At 42.9% G+C, this 22,109-nt stretch overlaps 1 protein-coding gene across 2 annotated transcripts in view; it reads right to left on the bottom strand.

Annotated features, from left to right (window-relative positions):
* Positions 1–22,109, bottom strand: part of ephb2b (eph receptor B2b) — a 151,249-nt gene that overhangs the window by 28,731 nt on the left and 100,409 nt on the right. For both annotated transcript variants that reach the window (XM_020490923.2, XM_031812552.1), the window contains exons 4-5: positions 16,814–16,969; positions 14,750–15,085 (exon numbers count right to left, since the gene is read on the bottom strand). In XM_020490923.2, the coding sequence (XP_020346512.1) occupies positions 14,750–15,085; positions 16,814–16,969 (492 nt within the window). The remainder of the gene's footprint in view (positions 1–14,749; positions 15,086–16,813; positions 16,970–22,109) is intronic.

Raw genomic sequence — 22,109 nt, 5'->3', positions numbered from 1 at the left:
GGCGCTAAACCAAACTGGAAGTCTTCCGACTAGCTTGGAAAGACAGTACCGTACAGTATCCCACACTGCTGCTCTGTCATCCTATTTTTCCAACTTAATTGAGGAAAATAAGAACAATTAAAGATATATTTTTGATACTGTTGCAAAGCTAACTAACAAGCAGTAAACCCCAAGAGAGGATGGCTTTGACTTCAGCATAGATCAATTCATGAACTTCTTTGACGAAAGGATCATGATCATTAGAATGTAAATTACGGACTCTTTAAATCTGTGTATTTCTCCAAAGCTCAGTTGTCCTGAGTCTGCACAACACTGCCAGGACATAGGATCAAGGGAGACAATCAAGTTTTTTAAATACTATTTCTCTTGACACACTGTTGAAAATAGTAATGGTCTCTAAACCTTCAAGCTGCATACTGGACCCTATTCCAACTAAACTACTGAAAGACCTGCTTCCTGTGCTTAGCCCTCCTATGTTAAACATAATAAGCGGCTCCCTATCCACCAGATGTGTACCAAACTCACTAAAAGTTGCAGTAATAAAGCCTCTCTTGAAAAAAGCCAAACCCTGACCCAGAAAATATTTCAAAAACTATCGGCCTATATCGAATCTCCCATTTCTCTCAAAACCTTTACAAAAAGCTGTTGCGCAACAACTCCCTGCCATCCTGAAGACAAACAATGTATATGAAACACTTCATTCTGGTTTTAGACCCCATCATAGTACTGAGACTGCACTTGTGAAGGTGATAAATTACCTTTTAACCTTTTGCGTGTAGGGGGCAGTATTTTCGTTTTTGGCTAAAAAACATACCCATTTGAAACTGCCTATTTCTCAGCCCCAGAAAGTAGAATATGCATATAATTGTCATATTAGGATAGAAAACACTCTAAAGTTTCCAAAACTGTAGAAATATTCTCTGTGAGTATAACAGAACTGATGTTGCAGGCGAAAACCTGAGGAAAATACAATCAGGAAGTGCCTCTTATTTTGAAACCTCTCTGTTCCTATGCATGCCTATCCTCCATTTAAAGGGATATCAACCCAATTCCTTTTCTATGGCTTCCCTAAGGTGTCATCAGTCTTTTGACATAGTTTCAGGCTTTTATTTTGAAAAATTAGCGTGAAAGATCACATTGCGTAAGTGGATAGGTGGGGGCTCTCAGAGTGAGTTTTGCGCTACAGAGTAAAGCGGCCATTGTTTCTCCCGGTGTTTTTGAAAAACCTACACACCCGTTTGATATATTATCGAATATATATTTTAAAAACAACCTGAGGATTGATTATAAAAAACGTTTGACATGTTTCTGTTGACATTATGGATATTATTTTGTCGTGACCGCTCTTTCCTGTGGATTACTGAACATAACGCGACAAACAAACAGAGGTATTTTGGGTATAAAAATCATCTTTATGGAACAAAAGGATTTGTTGTGTAACTGGGAGTCTCGTGTGTGAAAACATTTGAAGATCATTAAAGGTATACGATTCATTTGATTGCTTTTCTGATTTTCCTGACCTAGCTACTTAATGCTTAGTGTACATAATGTTATTCTATGCTATTGATAAACTTACACAAACGCTTAGATTGCTTTCACTGTAAAGCATAATTTCAAAATCTGAGACGACAGGTGGATTAACAAAAGGCTAAGCTGTGTTTTGCAATATTGCACTTGTGATTTCATGAATATCGATATTAGTAATTAGTAATATTATTTGACTGTTGCGCTATGCTATTCAGCGGTTGTTGACGAAAATGATCCCGCTAAAGGGATGGGTAGCATGGCATCAGACTGAGGCTCTACATCTGTCCTCGTGCTCCAAGACCTTTGATACCATCGACCACCACATTCTTTTGGAGAGATTGGAAACCCAAACTGGTCGACACGGACAAGTTCTGGCCTGGTTTAGATCTTATCTGTTGGAAAGATATCAGTTTGTCTCTGTAGATGGTTTGTCCTCTGACAAATCAACTGTATATTTCGGTGTTCCTCAAGGCTCTGTTTTAGGACCACTATTGTTTTCAATATATATTTAACCTCTTGGTGATGTCATTCGGAAACATAAATGTTAACTTTCACTGCTATGCGGATGACACACAGCTGTACATTTCGATGAGACAAGATTGCCCTTCCTGGAAGCCTGTGTTTCAGACATAAAGAAGTGGATGGCGGCAAATGTTCTACTTTTAAACTCAGACAAAACAGAGATGCTAGTTCTAGGTCCCAAGAAACAAAGAGATCTTCTGTTGAATCTGACAATTGATCTTGATGGTTGTACAGTCATCTAAAAAAACTGAAGGAACTCTGCGTTACTCTGGACCCTGATCTCTTTTTTGACGAACATATCAAGAATGTTTGCAAAAATCTGAAACTTTCTGTCTAAAATTGATGCAGAAAAATGTATCCATGCTTTTGTCACTTCTAGATTAGACTACTGCTACTAGACTAATCTACTTTCCGGCTACCTGGATAAAGCATCAAATAAACTTCAGTTAGTGCTAAACACGGTTGCTAGAATCTTGACTAGAACCAACAAATTTGATCATATTACTCCAGTGCTTGCCTCTCTACACTGGTTTCCTGTTAAGGCTAGGGCTGATTTCAAGGTTTTACTGCTAACCTACAAAGCATTGCATGGGCTTGCTTCTACTTATCTTTCCGATTTGGTCCTGCCGTACATACCTACACGTACGCTATGGTCACAAGACGCAGGCCTCCTTACTGACTCTAGAATTTGTAAGCAAACAGCTGGAGGCAGGGCATTCTCCTATAGAGCTAAAGTTTTATGGAATAGTCACCCTATCCATGTGAGAGATGCAGACTCGGTCTCGACCTTTAAGTCTTCAGTAGGTCCTATGATTCAGTGTAGTCTGACCCAGGAATGTGAATGTGAACGGAAAGGCACTGGAGCAACAAACTGCCCTTGCTGTCTCTGCCTGGCCTGTTCCCCTCTCTCCACTGGGATTCTATGCCTCAAACCCTATTACGGGGGCTGAGTCACTGGCTTACTGGTCCACTTCCATGCTGTCCCTAGGAGGGGTGGTCACTTGAGTGGGTTGAATCACTGACGTGATCTTCCTGTCCAGGCTGACATCTACTCCTGAGGTGCTGACCTGTTGCACCCTCTACAACCACTGTGATTATTATTATTTGACCCTGCTGGTCATCTATGAACATTTGAACATCTTGGCCATGTTCTGTTATAATCTCCACCCGGCCCAGCCAGAAGAGGACTGGCCACCCCTCATAGCCTGGTTACTCTCTAGTTTTCTTCCTAGGTTCTGGCCTTTCTAGGGAGTTTTTCCTAGCCACCATGCTTCTATACCTGCATTGCTTGCTGTCTGAGGTTTTAGGCTGGGTTTCTGTACAGCACTTTGTGCCATCAGCTGATGTAAGAAGGGCTTTAAAATTAAATTTGACTGATTGACTGATGTAGGATTTTCTACGGCCTACAATCGAGCCCTTTCCCAGTCATGAAGGACGAAGCTAGGCCCCTCTTGATTCTCAATGGTGAAGACTGAACTCAAGTTAGGGGTTTTACGTCAGACTCTCCTGTACCACTTTGCCCAAGTTATACCCCAGAGGTTGTAAATAAACCCTTTATTTTCTAAGGTGATCCAAAAATGAGGGATCATTATTATAGGGCTGTGAAACCCATAGCCGAATGGCTCCAGACTGAGTATTTCTCACCATTTATTTACAGAGAGCAACTTCTATTTTATAGCAGGTAGTGTCAATTTATTTACAGTAGTGTGTCGAATTATTATTGCTTTTTTCAGTGGAAATACAGAATATGTATAAAAATACCAAATACACCAAAAGCTAAATCAAGCAGAGATGTATGACTATTTTACCATGTTAAACATTACTAAAACATACAAACTACAAACACTTAACCAGTTAAAGATAATGAACACATGACAGTTAGATAAAAAATATTTAATTAAAAAGAATTGATACAAAAGTCAAGAGTTGGCTATAATATGAGTTCAAACAAAGTGAGTGTGTGTATATGTGTGTAAGTGATTGTGTGTGTGTGTGTGTCTGTATTATGGTTTGTATTATAATTTCACAAAATCAAATACCTTCAGTATAACCACAAAAAAAATTTGAATGTATTTTTTCCCCAATCTGGCAACCTTCTTAAAATTTGACACAGCCTTGTATAAAATGCATGATGAACGAAATGGTGAAATGTAGGCTCCACGAAATATGAAATTCCATATGAAGAAAATTGTGTAGATCTACTTTTGCCTACACAAAAAAGGGCCATTCTGACTATTAGTGCACCAATATTCCAAAGTATTAAGTGACAACAAGCACAGAAAACAGTGTTGGCATAAAAAAAAACTACGTAAGGCTACTATTATGTAATTATTTCGGTGACAACCTGGTTGATTAACAATATTGTTTTATTTTCATTTTTTATATATAAATAAATGTGTGACACAAAAAAAGGCAGTGTAGAACACCATTGAACATCATGCATTGGTCTAATAACTTTCAAAAGATTGTTCCGAAGTTTCCCCCCCCCCAAAAATGTATTTTCCTCTGAATTAAGTTGCACAAAAATACGTGCATTTTCCTACAAAGCGGCTCATAAAATGGTCTTTTCACACAAATTAAGCTCCACAAAAACATAAAAACGCACGAAATCGGCTGAAATACTTTTTGTACATATTTGCACAAATTGAGTTTGAGATTGTGTTAATCCTTCAGAATCCAAGAAAAATATTTAAGTTTAAATTAAACAGAGACTTTGTTTTGTTGCAGTGTGATTCATTATGTCAATATTGGATTTTCTACACTTTTCATTATAGTTATCACGCTTCTGTAAACATAACAGATAATTGCACGTCAACATCTTTTAAAGTGGTGTGCCTGTGGTGTGTCTGAGTTGACACAGACCTGCCCCTCGTTGTGTGAAGTGTATGTGTGTATGTGAATGTGTGTGTGTTTACTATATACCCACATCCCATCTCTCAGTTGTACATTTGCTTTGAGAAGACACTTCATTCCTCGTCTGTTCCGGCACATAAAAGCAGTCCTTCTTATTACATGGCTCCAGAAATAGAAAATAAAGCAATTGCAAAAATATCAGCCAGAAATGTAATACATAAATATTTCTGAGAGCATCTTTCTCTCTGATATTTCACCAACCAGGAGAGGACTGAGACCAGAGGTGGAGAGGAGAGAGGCATGGAGGAGGGAAGGAGAGGTAATACAACCACCTTCTTAATGTTTCCCACTTTCCTCTCAAACAGAAAAACATAAACAGAACTGGAAAAATACATGCAATAACAGAATGAGCCTGATCATTTATGAGCACACTTTGTGCTGGAAAACAGCATATCCCTTAGCACAATAAACTTGCTTGAAGAGGGGTATTTACGCAAACACTATAATTTGTATTACAGATATATAATTTTCTATTGGCATGACATTTAATTTACACCCCACTGTGGTTGTCTTCATTCATAAATAGAAATGCCCACTTTCACTCACAAGACACATTACTTATATATTTCTAAACTGTGAAAAATCTGAGCACTGAGCAAAATCTCGTTGTGCAGAATCTCTTTTGGAGTCAATTATTCTAACCTGTCATATGAACAAATTCCTAACAAAGATGTTAAATAGGTTGTTACCTATGCTTTGGGGGCAATAACAACAGTGTATAAATGACTGCATTAGCACAATTTATTTGCGCATTTCAGCATCAATCAGAGCTAATGTGGCCTACAACAAGTCATTCCAGCCACACAGTCTTACTAAACAACCCTTTAAAGTCCACTGGCCCAAAAGGGCCTGATCTTCTTACACAGCTTTGCCCTCATGCAATGTATATCGCCAAAGTTCTTAATTCTTTCTTCTTAAGATATTCAGTAAAATTAGATCTTTGATAAAACCAACTGCACGTACCCAGTAGAATGGCCCCAGTATTTATTTATTTAGGCAAGTCACTTAAGAACAAATTGTCATTTCCAATGACAGCCTAGGAACAGTGGGTGAACTGCCTTGATCAGGGGATTTGGGATTTGATTTAGCAACCTTTTGGTTACTGGCCCAATGCTCTAACCACTAGGTTACCTGTCACCCCAGTATGAAGTATATGACTTTTGCTTTTCTATTTTTGTTTTGCCAAAACACAGTCATAGATTTCTCATTTTGTTTGAATAAAATATGTAGCTTAGTATAAAGCATTGCAACATGAACCTGGAATTTCCAACGCAGTAAAGCTACACAAGCGAGTTTTCAGTTCATCAAGCTTTAAGCTGCCAGTTTATGCTCTAATTCTTTTAGCAAGGGCATGAAGTAATTAAATGCATATTGAATGCGTAGTTCATCTAAAGTCATCTAACCCTACAGTTAGCTAGCTCCGCAGTCTGCATACCTAACACCATATGCAAATCACAATCACACAATCTCTGCTATCTCTCCTTCCACTAGTTGGTCTCAAGTAGTAGCCATAGTATGTGCTTGCAGTGCTGGCTGGAGCCTCGGTGTATAGAGCTGTGCCACTCTGTCAGGGCTGGGCTGTGCTCCAGGTGTCTACAGAAGCCTCCTGTCTGTCTGGCCGCCTGACCCACACTGGCACCTTCCATATGTGCCCTTCCTGACAACTTCTGTCACTGTCAAACGTCCTGCATCCTACACTGGCTGGCCTGGAAGTATCTCTCTGCCTCTCTCGAACCAGTGTACGGTATGCTGGACACGTCAGCAGCACTACAGCACCAACAGCAGAGGAGTGGAAAACACCCTCCCCTTATTCAAAGCTGGTGTTTAGAAGGCATGAATATAAAGGCCAAGCATAAATTATTAATGGCGAGGAATGGACCTTCGAAGAATCAAGTGTATCAAATCCTCACAGTAGATGTGTCAAAATACCCGTAAAACCGAGCGGTCAAACAGGGAAATGGTCCAGGTTATCAATAGTTAAAGTGCGGTAGCAGCAACAATTTTCACCCCTCCCTCAATCAAAAAAAATGGCATTCTGCGAGGAACTTCCATGGAGCCCTGCAGTCGATGATGAAGACCTCCATATACCCATCTATGCTTCTGACTATGTTCTGTACAGTGTCTAGTTCTATTAAATTGTAGAGGACGTATTTGTTTTGGCGTTTCATTAGCCCAAGGCGAGCCAGGGAAGCCAGTCTCTAGAGGACTGGTTACAGTCCGGCCTGGCAATTTGGGGGATAATGAAGTGGTACATCTTCCCCAGTTGTATGATAGTGGTGCACCAGATTACAGCAGCCACCCCTGAGCTGAGTAATGGGATTCAGTCCCACAATGAGCTGTTCAGTTGATAAGAAACCAATTCAGTCTCCCCTTCCTCCCCATATTAGCAGCAGCTTCCCTGGCTCGCCTTGGGCTAATTAAACGCCTAAACAAATACGTCCTCTACAATTTAATAGAACTAGACACTCTACAGAACATAGTTAGAAGCATAGATGGGTATATGGAGGTCTTTGTCATCGACTGCAGGGCTCCATGGAAGTTCCACGCAGAATGCTAATGGTTTTGATTGAGGGAGGGGTGAATATTGTTGCTGCGACTGCACTGTAACTACTGATAGCCAGGATAATCACTATTGAGCTGAAATATGACTACCCCTGCACCTACAATAAACATGATTCACTGCCTGTAAGACAACACAAAAATGGGACACGACATTCTATGTGCTCATCATCTTTTTTTTGTGAGTCACCCCAAACATATCTTTTTGAGTAGTGTCAAAGACTTTCCCGTCAGACATGACTGACACAGTGATAACAGTAATTCCTCTCATATCGGTCACTCATTGACAGCTCTGGTGTTGGGCTTGTCTGTGTTTGTCATTCAATCAAACAGCCCTTCAGAGTGTGTGTGAGTGTTTGTGTGTGTGCATACGCATGCATGTGTATATGTCGGACCAGGGTAGTGAAGTGAACTTAGACCAGCAGTCCCTCTGTCCTTTAGAGCTCAGGACAAAATGACATGCTGCCAGTGAGCTGTCGGGGATGGGTCTGATTAAACAATCAGAGGGGAAGGGTATGGTTTTAGCAACCATTTCACCCCCTAAATGATGAATGTGGGCTAACAGAAAGAGAGAGACAGCGAGTGAGAGAGAGATTGGGTACTGTATGTGTGTGTGATGAATGATTAACCTTCATTTGTACCACAGGGTTCAATTATCGGGCCGACTCTTTTTTTCTGTATATTTCAACGATGTCGCTCTTGCTGCGGGTGATTCCCTGATCCACCTCTACGCAGATGACAGCATTCTGTATACATCTGGCCCTTCTTTGGACACTGTGTTAACAAACCTCCAAACGAGCTTCAATGTCATACAACACTCCTTCCGTGGCCTCCAACTGCTCTTAAAACGCTTGTAAAACCAAATGCATGCCTTTCAACCGTTCGTGCCCGCACCCGCCCGCCCGACTAGCATCACTACTCTGAACGGTTCTGACCTAGAATATGTGGACAACTATAAATACATAGGTGTCTGGCTAGACTGTAAACTCTCCTTACAGACTCATATTAACATCTCCAATCCAAAATCAAATCTTGAATCGGCTTTCTATTTCACAACAAAGCCTCCTTCACTCGCGCCGCCATACTTACCCTAGTAAAACGGACTATAACTTCAAAATAACTTCCAATACTCTGCTCAGCAAACTGGATGCAGTCGATCACAGTGCCATCCGTTTTGTTACCAAAGCCCCTTATACCACCCACCACTGCGACCTGTATGCTCTAGTCGGCTGGCCCTCGCTACATATTCGTTGCCAGACCCACTGGCTCCAGGTCATCTATAAGTCTATGCTAGGTAAATCTCCGCCTTATCTCAGCTCACTGGTCACGATAACAACACCCACCCGTTGCACGCGCTCCAGCAGGTATATCTCACTGGTCAACCCAAAGCCAAAACCCCCTTTGGTCACCTTTCCTTCCAGTTCTCTGCTGCCAGTGACTGGAATGAATTGCAAAAATCGCTGAAGCTGGAGACTTATATTTCCCTCACTAACTTTAAACATCAGCTATCTGAGCAGCTAACCGATTGCTGCAGCTGTACATAGTCTATCTGTAAATAGCCTACCCAACCTACCTACCTCATCCCCATATTGTTTTTATTTACTTTGCTGCTCTTTTGCACACCAGTATCTCTACTTGCACATCTGCTCATCTATCACTCCAGTGTTAATCTGCAAAATTGTAATTACTTTGCTACTATGGCCTATTTATTGCCTTTCTTCCTCATTCCATTTGCACACACGGTATATAGACTTTCTTTTTTTTCTATTGTGTTGTTGACTGTACGCTTGTTTATTCCATGTGTAACTCTGTGTTGTTGTTTGTGTCGCACTGCTTTGCTTTATCTTGGCCAGGTCGCAAGAGTAAATTAGAATTTGTTCTCAACTAGCTTACCTGGTTAAATAAAAGTGAAATAAAAATAAATAACAAATGTATCATTATGAATGGAAGGTAAAGGCTAGCTTTGTCTTTAGCCGTTTGTCCCCTATACATGTGTGTGGGTGTTTTCTGGGCTTTCCCACAGCCCAGGGGTGTCATTCCAGCCCCAGAGGAGACAGCCTCAATAAAACATAGTGTTTTTGCTCAATAAGTCCTTGTTAAGGCTGCTCCCATGCCACACAGCAGATAAATCACTAAAGCAATATAACCGAGGCAAGCAACTCCTGTATTAACATTCCAGATCTAATAGTATTACTAGAGGGTTGCAGAAAGTATTCTGTGTATGTTGGTAGACTGAGGCATCACTGCTCATCTGAAGGCTTGTCAAGTCATCATCAAACCTTTGAGTCTCACAAAACACACTCCCCACTCTGTTCTGCCGCCCCTTCTCTGCCACAGACATGCTGCCTCAGGGTCACATCAAATGACCTCTATCGCCCTCCCCCTTCCTTCACTCTACCTACCCCCTTCTGTTTCTTTATGTCTCTCTCTCTCTCTGTCTCTCTCCCTCTCTCTCTTATCATTGTTTATAGCTATAGTTATGTGCTGATTGGGGGTGGTGAATGAGAACTTTTACCTTCGTCTCCTCACACCTTGTTAATTTTCCCCTCGTCAACAAGTCCCAACAGCTGAGGACGGGAGCCATTCACATGAGAGGAAAACACTCACACAAGTCACATCCAATTTACTTTTTTATTTGTTTCTTTCAAGGAACACCCCTGAAAATCAAATCAAATCAATGTTTATTGGTTGCATACACAGTTTAGCAGATATTATTGCGGATGCAGCTAAATGCTTGGTACAGCTTTAGGTCCAAACGTGTCTGATTAACAAAAACACACACACACACACACACACTTTCTCTCTCTCTCCGTAACGTAAGGGGGAGGTACGACAGCAGCTCTGTTAATTAGGGGTGACATGATGTTTATGTAACCTCCAAGCCTCCAAAACCAGATGCAATTACAGGCCCCTGGTCCCATTGACCCCAGCCCACTGTGGAACCACACAGCACTCTGCCTCTCTATCCCAGGCAAGAGCCCGGCTGGTCACAGGGCAGGAAGAGGGGGATTGAGCCAGAGTTCAGTCTCTTTCACAACTCTCTCTGACGGTAGCCCTGGCGCTGTAATCCAAAGTGACGGCCACTTCAGTGGATACGGTGCAGGGCCCCCCATTTTCCGCCAAGACCCCACGGCAGGGGAAGGTGGGTTCAGGAGGGGTAGTAGAGAAGGCTGGGGCAGGGGCGGCAGACTTAATGTGGCCCAGTGAGGGAGAGTTGAGGCAGGGGCCTCATTAAAAGGCTTTACTGAACTCAGAGGTCCCTCATTAACCCACACAACAACCACTCACGATCACACCATCAAAAAGAGGTGGTTCTTTCAATACAAACATTAAATTAGCCAGTTATATTAATTCATCTGAGAGATGCTTTCAATCATTATTAATTGACTGACCCTAAAGGAGGCGGCATAGTATTGTATACTGTTTTCAAATGTGTCAAAAATGTGCTGTAAGAGGCACATATCAAATTAAATCAAATCCAACTTTATTTGTCACATGCGCCGAATACAACAGGTGTAGTAGACCTTACCGTGAAATGCTTACTTACAAGCCCTTAACCAACAGTGCAATTCAAGAAAGAGTTAAGAAAATATTGACCAAATTAACAAATTTAAAAAATAATTTAAAAAGTAGCACAATAAAATAACAATGGCGAGGCTATATACAGGGAGTATAGGTCAGTCGACGTAATTTGTACATGTAGGTAGGGCTGAAGTGACTATGCATAGATTAATAAAGAGTGAGTAGCAGCGGTGTAAATAGTCCGGGTAGCCATTTGATTAATAATACATATACTGTATTGCATAACTGTTTCTGCCTCTTTAATACCTTAGATCTTCCTTGCATCTCAAATCAAATGTATTTATATAGCCCTTCGTACATCAGCTGATATCTCAAAGTGCTGTACAGAAACCCAGCTTAAAACCCCAACAGCAGGCAATGCAGGTGTTGAAGCACGTTGGCTAGGAAAAACTCCCTAGAAAGGCCGAAACCTAGGAAGAAACCTAGAGAGGAACCAGGCTATGAGGGGTGGCCAGTCCTCTTCTGGCTGTGCCAACTCCCTCGCTTGAAACATAGGGAGTCACATCAGCTAAAGAACTAAAGGAGGAGGTAAAGGAGGAGGACGTTGTATAGTTGAACACGGCCAATATGTCCACTTTAATAATACACAGTAACATAGGGCTTTGGGGAGCCCAGCCATAGAAGGCTCCCCTCAGTCCAGTCAGATGATGAGAGATGACAGGTACTTACGTATACTGCCTACAGGACACAAAGCCATAGCGTAGATAAAGCCTGTAGCTCGTATCCCCAGTCATCAGTGCACAGCCTGGCACACCAAATGATGCGTCTCATACAGACAATTAAAGAGCAAATCAATGCTGCTGCTTGGATGAAATAATGGAGGTGCAGTCATCTGCAACCACAAAGCACACAGTGGAAAACATGCACAGCTACCATAGTTACAGGAGACAGCCAGTGATTGGAGCATGTTTCTCCAAGATCCCAAAGATGAAAAAGGTAGGCCAATCACACAGACCTGTTTTTGATTAAATGTTATTATTCACTGGAAAGACAGTGGTCTCTTACTAATTGTCCCATTACTGTTTTGGGTGCAGTTATAATGTAACTCATAGAGGGAATGGGGATCACAGTGAATCCAAGGCATATTACCAAAGACTTTATAAGCTTCAAAGTAAGATTAGAACTGAGTGGGTGGATAAAGTGAGGGTCTGAGATGTTACGACTATAATCACTGAGCAGCAGACAGGGGAGAGAAAGTAGTGAGGGAAAGTAGTGCTCACTCAGCTACTCTGTCTGAGAGCCCTGATGAGCTCACACTCTGAGGACCAACATGCCATCAAACCCTGCCTGAGACATCATCAACAGTCCTCTCACTTCCATTTAGAAAGGATCTGCATACTGACTCCACACTAGAGAAAAGTTAGACTGCATCATTGTGTGTGTGTGTGTGTGTGTGTGTGTGTGTGTGTGTGTGTGTGTGTGTGTGTGTGTGTGTGTGTGTGTGTGTGTGTGTGTGTGTGTGTGTGTGTGTGTGTGTGTGTGTGTGTGTGTGTGTGTGTGTGTGTGTGTGTGTGTGTGTGTGTGTGTGTGAGAGAGAGAGACAGAGACAGACAGAGAGAAGACAGGCTATGTGCCCACTGCCCACAAATTGAGGTGGAAACTGAGCTACACTTACTAACCTCCTGCCAAACGTATGACCACATTAGAGACACATATTTCCCACAGCTCACACAGACTCGCAAAGAATGTGAAAACAAATCAAACATTGATAAACTCCTATATCTGTTATGCGAAATACTGCAGTGTGCAATCACAGCAGCAAGATTTGTGGCCCGTTGCCATGAGAAAAGGGCAACCACTGGAGCACAAACATTACAAATACCACCAATATTTATCTGTTTATTTATTTCCCCTTTCATACTTCAACTATTTGTCCATTGTTACAACACTGTACATAGCCAATAATATAACATTTGAAATGTCTATAATATTTTTTTACTTTTGTGACTGTAATCAATGTTCCCTCAAATTTCAGGTCCGCTGAGCGCAAACTTTAACATTGTGAAAATCTGTGCAACTTTCAGCAAGCGTTTACTGTGATCACTGAGGCTGTACCTGCTTTAAGTTACAGTTTTAACAGTGGCCAAGTAGGCTACTGTGGCTATTTGATCATAATGTAGGCCTACCAGAGTGGCCTACCATCAACAACAATGGAGTAAATGCATCCCATAACATTTTAACATGGACATATCTGTTCCATCATTCAGCGTACAGTAGCAGCCAATATATGGTGTTAAATGTAGGTCTACATTCCATGAGACTTTTGGGGGGAAAAACATGCAGGGCTGGACATTAACCTGTTTATCCACTTTTCCTTCAGACAAGGAGGTGACTGGAAATGGGGTTGATGCAAGAAACCACTTTACAAAATAACATGCATTATTATTCCCATGCCATTATTACAGTGAATCAGACAAATGATGCTACCCTCTGCCTATTGGCTACTTCGATTATTCAAGCATGTCTCTCTTATTCAACACTGCCCCTTTAAGACATAAAAAACCCATCTTTACCTGACTCCATTTCAGAGATGTCTAGGAATGTACATGTTTTGTGCTCTTGTAGGAAGCATTCACTCCCCTATTGCTGACTACAAATTATCTATAACTGGGATAATAACTCAATAACTAGCAAAGGATATGAACAAAATGTGCCCACGTGGCTACATGCAGCTCTTGCTTTGATCTCAGAACAAGTGCATCTACTCAAATCCACAGCTATAAACACAGTCCAGTTCCAAGTAAATGGCACAGATCCATATGGCCACGGTGCCACGATCGTTGTTAGGCGCAGCGTGCGTAGAGTTCCACATGTTTAATTATTGAAACTCACCAAAACAATACAGAAACAAACTAAATGTGAAGTAATGGAGTGCTCACAGACACTACACAAAAACAAGATCCCACAAAAACCCAGTGGGAAAAGGCTGCCTAAATATGATCCCAAATCAGAGACAACGATAGACAGCTGCCTCTGATTGGGAACCATAACAGGCCAACATAGAAATGAAAAAACTAGACTACCCACCCTAGTCACACCCTGACTTAACCAAAATAAAGAATAAAAAGGATCTCTAAGGTTAGGGCGTGACACATGGTCTATTTGTATATAGGCCTACTGCAGCTCTGATTGGTGATGCCGCTCCTGTCTGTGTAGAGTACCTGTTGAGTAGTGTGTGTCAATGCAATAGAATCCTACTCTGATGCGTTCTGCCTACAACAAAATATCTTGCATAGTTTGTTTTGTTTCGGTATGTGGCATTGAAAGTGGCTAATATTGCGTTGATTTGATCACAATTGCCACAGTAAAGGGAAACGTTGATAGTGTTAACTAACAGGCAAAACCTGCCCATCCCAAGTGAAGTTCAATCTCGTGCTTCTCTCTATGGGCTGATACAGTATTTTTTCCGCGCAGCAGTCCCGGGGGAGCTGCGCGGCAGTCTCACGACTACTGCTCGCCTGCGCACGTGCATAGCTAAGAGAGAACATTGAGTATAATGTTTCCTGATTGTTTATTTCCCTTTTGTTTATTGTCTATTCCATTTGCTTTGGCAATTTAAAGTTTCCCCAGACAATAAAGCCATTTGAATGTAATTTAATTGAGAGACAGAGAGAGACAGAGAGAGCATAAGGAAGGGTCTACACACCAGCCTGGTTGGTTGTGATGTTGACGGAGGAGTACTGTGGTGAGTAGGGGCTCTGGTCAGAGACACCGTTGACGGCCTGCACCTCAAAGGTGTACTGTGTGTGGGCCAGCAGGTCACTGATGTAGACCCGGGGCTCAGTCAGACCCAGCTGGCGGGGTACAAACTGGACGTTGTCACCACAGCGCGTGCAGCCTCCGCGGCCCCCTCCACAGCTCTTACAGATGATGTTGAAGACCACGTCCTCACGACCACCTGACTCCCTAGGATGTTGCCACTCCAGCATCAGAGACGTCTCATTCACGATGGACAGAACATTCTGAGGAGCAGACGGCACCGCTGGAGAAACACAGACAACATACAGTCAACATCTTAGTTGGTTTCTGTGTGGAATGTGAGAAGCATTGACAGAAGTCTCATATGTAGACTATGGTTTGCCTACAGACTTGAGGTGAAAGACAAAAAAAATGTGGAGAAATGGTAGGGACTCAATCTACTCTAGTCAGTTCAAAAGCACTATGACATTTCATTTAGATGTTGGCAGGGGAATTATGTTTCCTGTGTCCTTGGAGTTCTGGGGGGTGGGAATACCAGAGCCAGTATCACTCTACTCAAAAACCCACTCTACTCAAAAACCCACACGCCCACAAATACAGTACAGTCTCTTTGAGGTCCATTATGCCACATGTCTGTTTCAATCCGTTAGTTATGTACAGCAGAGCACCAAGTAGACGTACTGCAAGACAGAGAAAGTGACTGTTCCTCAAACACAGCCACCTCTATAGAGGCATCACTGGTTGAAAGTAACATTCCCCATGGCATCACATTTGACTGAGAGCCCAAACAAACGCACAATGAGTACTGTTTATCTTTTACGGGCATGTGCAGCTAATTAGGGAGGATGCTCTCTCCAGGGCTAATGAGATAAACAAGGAAATTCCCCCCGCCCACAAACTCCTAAACCTGAATTGATCACTTATTTAACCGCCCTTTTAATTGGCTCCCATTAAGAGACTTCCAGGCCTGGAGCAGTGCCCATCGAGGCCCTCTGTCTGTCTGTGTCTCTCTATCATGCGAAACAGCCTCGTAAACATCATCTCCTTCCCGGGGAGGGTTGGGATGGGCAGCTAATGGCCCCAGTTAGCTCGCGGGCCACTCGAATGGGCCCGTTTCCCTTCTTTAATCAGCCCGGGCCCGCTGTGTTTAATACCAGCGACGTGACGCTGCTTTCTCATTCAGCTGCTCTGCTCCCAGAGCCGGGCTTATGCAAATCTCCTTTGTTGGAAGCGCTCAAATCTTTCTCTCCCTCTCCCTTTCACAGAGGAGGGAAGATTTTTTTTTAACTGCCGGGGTGGTGAAAGGAGCTGTCTCTCATTTCTCCCCCTTACTCTTTTCTTAGCACACTGTATATACTGCATTCTCTCTCTCTCTCTCTCTCTCTCTCTCTCTCTCTCTCTCTCTCTCTCTCTCTCTCTCTCTCTCTCTCTCTCTCTCTCTCTCTCTCTCTCTCTCTCTCTCTCTCTCTCTCTCTCTCTCTCTCTCTCTCTCTCTCTCTCTCTCTCTCTCTCTCTCTCTCTCTCTCTCTCTCTCTCTCTCTCTCTCTCTCTCTCTCTCTCTCTCTCTCTCTCTCTCTCTCTCTCTCTCTCTCTCTCTATTTCTTTCTCTTTTCTTAGACCCTCCGTCAACCACAAATTCCAATTCAAATGGCTTCATTGGCATGACAAGAGGAATATTGGCCCAGTCTATTCTCTCCGTCTGTTCCCCTACAATGCTGCATGGCCTGGCCCAGTAACCTCTGCTTTGGCTGAGGGCAGCAGGGCTCTGTGATGTGAGGAGGGGAGGGTGGCCTGTGTGTTGGGCCAGACCTGTTGGCATGGGCTCTATGAGCATGTCAGTGCTGGGTGTATGTGAGGGACTTCTCTCTGACCGGACTGTTTGTGCTCAGAGAGGCTGTGGTATCCTTTGATTTCTGATTCCTGTCAGTTCCTCAGGGTGTGAAATTAAAAAAGTGTGAGTGTGCGAGCGTGCGTGTGCATGTATGTGTTTCTTTTAGTTGACAGTACGTACTTGTGCAGGGCATCTGGATGGGATCTGAGTCGGTGCGATAGTAACCGTTGCGGCACACACAGTTAGTGGCTCCTTCGTTGGTGGTACGGCTGTTGATTGGACACTGCATGCAGGATGCATCACCCTGTATAGGCTTGAAGAAGGCCGATGGACAAGCTGGAAAAATAACAAGAGAGAGAGATGAGATATGAACATATGACCATTTACACATTTCATGCTTGGTTGGTTTTAATCCCTGTTTGTCTGCATCTCACTTAACGAGATATGCCATCCAGCCGCCACAATGCAAAAGAATCTCATGTAAGGAGGTATGTGGGGATGACAACTGTGTTTTTCTTTCATCATTCAGCTTGCTGACAGCACGCTAGTTGCCTGAGATCTTCTGGAGTAGTCTACTTCCTGTTAAGTGCAGTCTTTAAAGTCCTGAGTGGGAGGAAAATATACAGCCATGGATAGGGATGACGATGATCACACACCACTGCATCGAATCTGTGTGTGTGTTCGTGCATGTTCAAAAAACAGTGAAGCACTACCATTTACAGTGAAACTCACTCTTTCTGAATTATCTTTATCTTTACCTCAGATCCACCTGCCCTGCCATGCACGCAAATGCACACGCACTGTGGAACCCTTCCCAGAATGCACAGCAGCACCTGCTCGAGCACCATGTCAAGAGCTGTTTTTGTACTGGGGCCAAACCAGCTGAGGTTGGTTCAGCTTGAGATAATCACCACCCACCTCTCTCTCTCCATCCGGAAGAGGATGAGATGGAGTGGTGTGGGGACGAGCTAAAGCAACACATGACAAATTGACACAAAGGAGGTGCCACACTTATGAATGACCTCCACAGTGTTCTGAATGTCCATATACCAATGCTACCAGAGAACTATCTCTGTTGTCATTGAATGAAGTTTAGCTGCATCAATGTGAAGGTAGTATATAGCTTGTTAACACCATCTTCTAAAATGTGTTCACAAAACAATAGTAACATCATTTAAGAACACCTACTATAGATGCATAGGCTATTCCCATGAAACTGAGATCAAATGGTTGGCATGCAGATGCAGCTTTCACCCATAAAACGTGGAGAATTATCATTGACGATTGGCAGTGATGATGGCATATTTCGTTGTTTGAGGGTATTAAAAAGAGGAACATTTCTAGGTATAAGCAGAGTTTGCATTTGGAGGATGCATTTTAGCAATAAAATAGCCCAATATTATTCAATAGACTACATCAGTCAGTACACACTGACTGTAACGTCATTTACTCTTTGTTTTGCCCTCCGGCACCTAAAAAATACATCTACACCACTGAATACATTATGCAACATTGGAATCGGTCAGGAACTCACAGATATATGATACTCTGCATCATATCCCATCTCACAAATTCGCACTACTTTCCATAATCTCACAAACTCTCACTATGTTCCATATCTAGTCAAAATAAAACAATCATATCCCTATCCATATCTGGTCTGAGCTGGCAACTACAGCTGGGTTAAAATATGTGCTTTATTGGGAGAAGGTCAAATCACAAGGCAGAATAAATCTGGATTCAATCCCACTGTTTATACTAGGAAGACAGATCCCAGTTCCCAGTCACCATGCTGGAGCACCATGCTGGAGCACCATGCTGGAGCACCATGCTGGAACACCATGCTGGAGCAAGATTACTGCTCTTTTCCAATCCCAACTCCCCACAAACTCTCTGTAGAACACATCTCAATCATCATCCTCCCTCCAAAACGGCTAAACACACTATTGCACTTCTGCGTTTTAGTAACCCTGTCCCAAAAAACTGTCTCACACACACATACACACACAGAGAGAAGACAATGTTCCGTGAAGCTGATGCATCTTGTGGATAGCTAAAGCAAAAATAAATATTCAGCGAGAGGCTCTTGACTTGGACGAGATCGTAGTCATAAACGTCAGCCGCAGGAAACGGTATTGGATACAAATACTGAGAAAATCTGATCGAGCTCTTAAATAAATATTAGTCTTGACATGTTTTTTTTCTCACGTGATTGATGAAGGAAAGTGGCCCGGTACAGAGTGAAACATGAGGCCGGCACATTCACACTGCCAGTCACCAGAGTCACAGAATGAGGCCCCAGCTCTGTGGATTGGGACTGGGACTATAGGACACAGTGAAGTCTAAGGCAGTGAAGAGGTCAGAGGAGCACGATACCAAAGGAAATAGCAGAAAGGGCCAGTGAGAGGGAAAGGAGAAGGGGTGGAGCAGAGGAGAGAAGAAGAGAAAGACAGAAGGCAGTAGGCAGTGCTTAGGATTGAATGAATGAGTGTGTTAAGGAGTTTAGGCCAAGTATGTTTTATATGGAAGAGAGAGTTGGGAAGGGGGCACAGTGTCAAAAACGAGCTCTATTGTTTGGTAGCCAGATATGGCCAGGAATGGCCAGACAGACATACAGACCAGGCTGTTTTAAGTGTGGGCTCAGCCTGTCACTGCCAGGCAGGGACGACTCTAGCCTTTTGGGGGCCCTAAGGAAGATTTGGTAGGGGGTCCTTTCACCAAGCCGGCAAAATGTTTTAGTGGCACTTGACGGGTCATTATGCCATGGGATGGATTTATTTGTGTGCAATTTTAGAACAAATGTCATGTAATTCTGCTTAATTTTCTATGGGGCAGATATTTAAAAAGAAATCATCTACACATCTACATCTACATCTAGCCATAGGGAGGAGAGAACATTCAGTATTTTTATAACACATTTCATGCAATTATACTCATTTTGCCATCGGGCAGCAAGACAGTTTTGCTGTTTAAAATGTAATTCCCTGCAATTCTACACATTTTGCCATGGGATGAAGATACATTTTTGTAGTATGAAAGCTGTTTTCCTGCAATTTGACACATTTTGCCATGACTACTGGTACAGTATCTGACTGAGAGTGACTGACAAAATCAATGGGGGCCCCTTGGAGGTCAGGGCCCCTGGGCACATGCCCTGCATTCCTGGTCGGTATTTGGCCATGTTTAGATAACTGCCTGGACTAACTTGCCATCAAATAATTGTTATGGCTATTGAGTGACTGCCAGTGACAAGAGAAAACAAAAGAAAAACTGCTGATGCATAAACACATTTTTTACTTACACCTTGACTATTCTACTATTTTAACACTCAACAGTTGTGAACCTGACTGAGTTCCTTTTTCTGGGTCAGGGGCCCCCTAAGCGATTGCTTATGCCTGGAGCCGGCCCTGCCGCCAGGGCCTTTATTTTTGGGGTGGGGGGGTGGGGGGAATTCCACAAGTCTTTCAAGAGGCTGTGTTGGAGGGCTGATGAGCTGCTTGGTGTCAGATGTAGCCTGCGGAAGAGTACAGAGCTCTGATTAAAAAGCAGATCAGCACTTTGATTCCCTCCTTGCTCAGATTGGTACTGTTGAGCTGTTTGATCACAATCTCCTTCGAATCCCTCAGTCGACATGTAAGGGCGAAAGTCTTCTTTGGTTGTAGCTTCCAACTTCAGACATCCCTCTGGCAAGGGGAAGTAATATGAGGGAAATATTCATTGCTGGAGTTTTATATTCCCTTCTCTCTTGTATTCTTTTTAAATACAGTACCAGTCAAACGTTTGGACACACCTACTCATTCAGGGGTTTTTACTTAATGTTTTACTATTTTCTACATTGTAGAATAATACTGAAGACATCAAAACTATGAAATAACACATATGGAATCATGTAGTAACCAAAAAAGTGTTAAAGAAATCAAAATATATTTCACATTTGTTCAAAGCAGCCACCCTTTGCCTTGATGACAGCTTTGCAAACTCTACTGTATGTCTATTAATATCATTAGATAAATAAGCAATTTTTTTCTCAGCTCTTAGAACCCATGGATTTTGACAGAAGTGATGAAACACCACATTAAGTCAAGAAGAAAAGTCAGACAGAAACATTCTAATGGAATTTATAAACACTTCGGATTTAATTTAGTGGCAGCCATGTCAAAGGGTCCAGATCACCTCAAAGTGGTTCCAGGCACACGTCAGAAAAGGAAAAGCTTGGCTGTCACATCTCAATGACTGCTGTTCTCCAGCTCAGAGGCAACACAGTGACTGGATAGAGGCCAACCCATTCTGTCTGTGTTTATGACTTCTAATAACACATCCTGACATAAAGAATTTAATTGGAAGTACTGTAGGCCCACTGTAAAAAAAAAAATGGTATTGTGAGAAGTGAGTCCTCCGTGCCAGGGAGCCAGTCAGGTTTAACAGCAGGTAATTTGCTAGTTGTTTCAAAAGGCTCCTGTAAGTTTTAGCCAGTCAGGCAGATTTATGTCAGAGGAAAGGAAAAGACACTGTATCCACCCTAGTCTGTATTTGTGTGTGAGGTGGGCCTCCATTGTTTTCAGTGACAATGCTGATTATGAAGCCAGCCACTCTACTGGAAGCATTTTGAGCTGCTGGTGTATCTGGCTTCTCCAGCTCAGTTTGCTTACACACAAACATGCACACACGCACAGACGCACACAAATACATGCAGGCAGCACAGCAGCAGAACTATGAGCCCAGACAGCCAGGAGGAACAGAACAAAGGCTGGGCATTTTCTATTTCCATCATGGCCGTCTGAGCTGTGCAGTGCTTCACCATGGCCGGGGAATCATCTGGCTGAAACAGCCACTAATCCAACCAGAGCAGGTCTATTGAGAAAAACCCATGACCTGTTCCACACCTCCCTCCACCCTGTCTCCCATCCCCCAGCAACCCCGCCCGACAGAGAGGTCCTTTGTCCAGCAGGCCGGAGGACTGCAGCAGTGACGGTGACCACCCCCCACCCCCTCTCCTGTTTCCCCATTCCTCCTATTCAGCTGCTCCACAACCAGCCCCTAAAACTGCTGCATTTAATGAAAGCAGCATTAAAAAGAGACAAGGGAGAGAAAGAGGGGCAAGGTGTGTGTGTATGTATGCGTGTGTCCAATGCTCGCGCGTGTCTACGTGCGTACATGCGTGTGTGAGTGTTCATTACATGTGTGTGTGTGCTTCTGTGTGTGAATCAGGGATGTGTGAAAGAGAAAAGGTTGGAGAGAAAAAGAAATGGAGGTGTGAAGGTTTGTTAGCACAGCAGAAAAAAGTGCTAAAGCAGTGAAAATGGCCAGAGTCACAGGGTATTTCCAATTGCCACTGAGAGGACTACTGTAGGGAGAAACAGGCTTATGCACGGCTTTCCTGCTTTCTGTCTACTGTCTCTGTCTCCTATATAAACAATTTGGATTAATTACTGGGAACTAGATATCAGATGTTATCCCTTAATAAGGATAGACCATA

Source organism: Oncorhynchus kisutch, linkage group LG1, assembly GCF_002021735.2.
Source record: "Oncorhynchus kisutch isolate 150728-3 linkage group LG1, Okis_V2, whole genome shotgun sequence".
Taxonomy (NCBI): Eukaryota; Metazoa; Chordata; class Actinopteri; order Salmoniformes; family Salmonidae; genus Oncorhynchus; species Oncorhynchus kisutch.
Note: the sequence above shows the minus strand (reverse complement) of the source record. Positions and strands in the feature narration are given on the sequence as shown.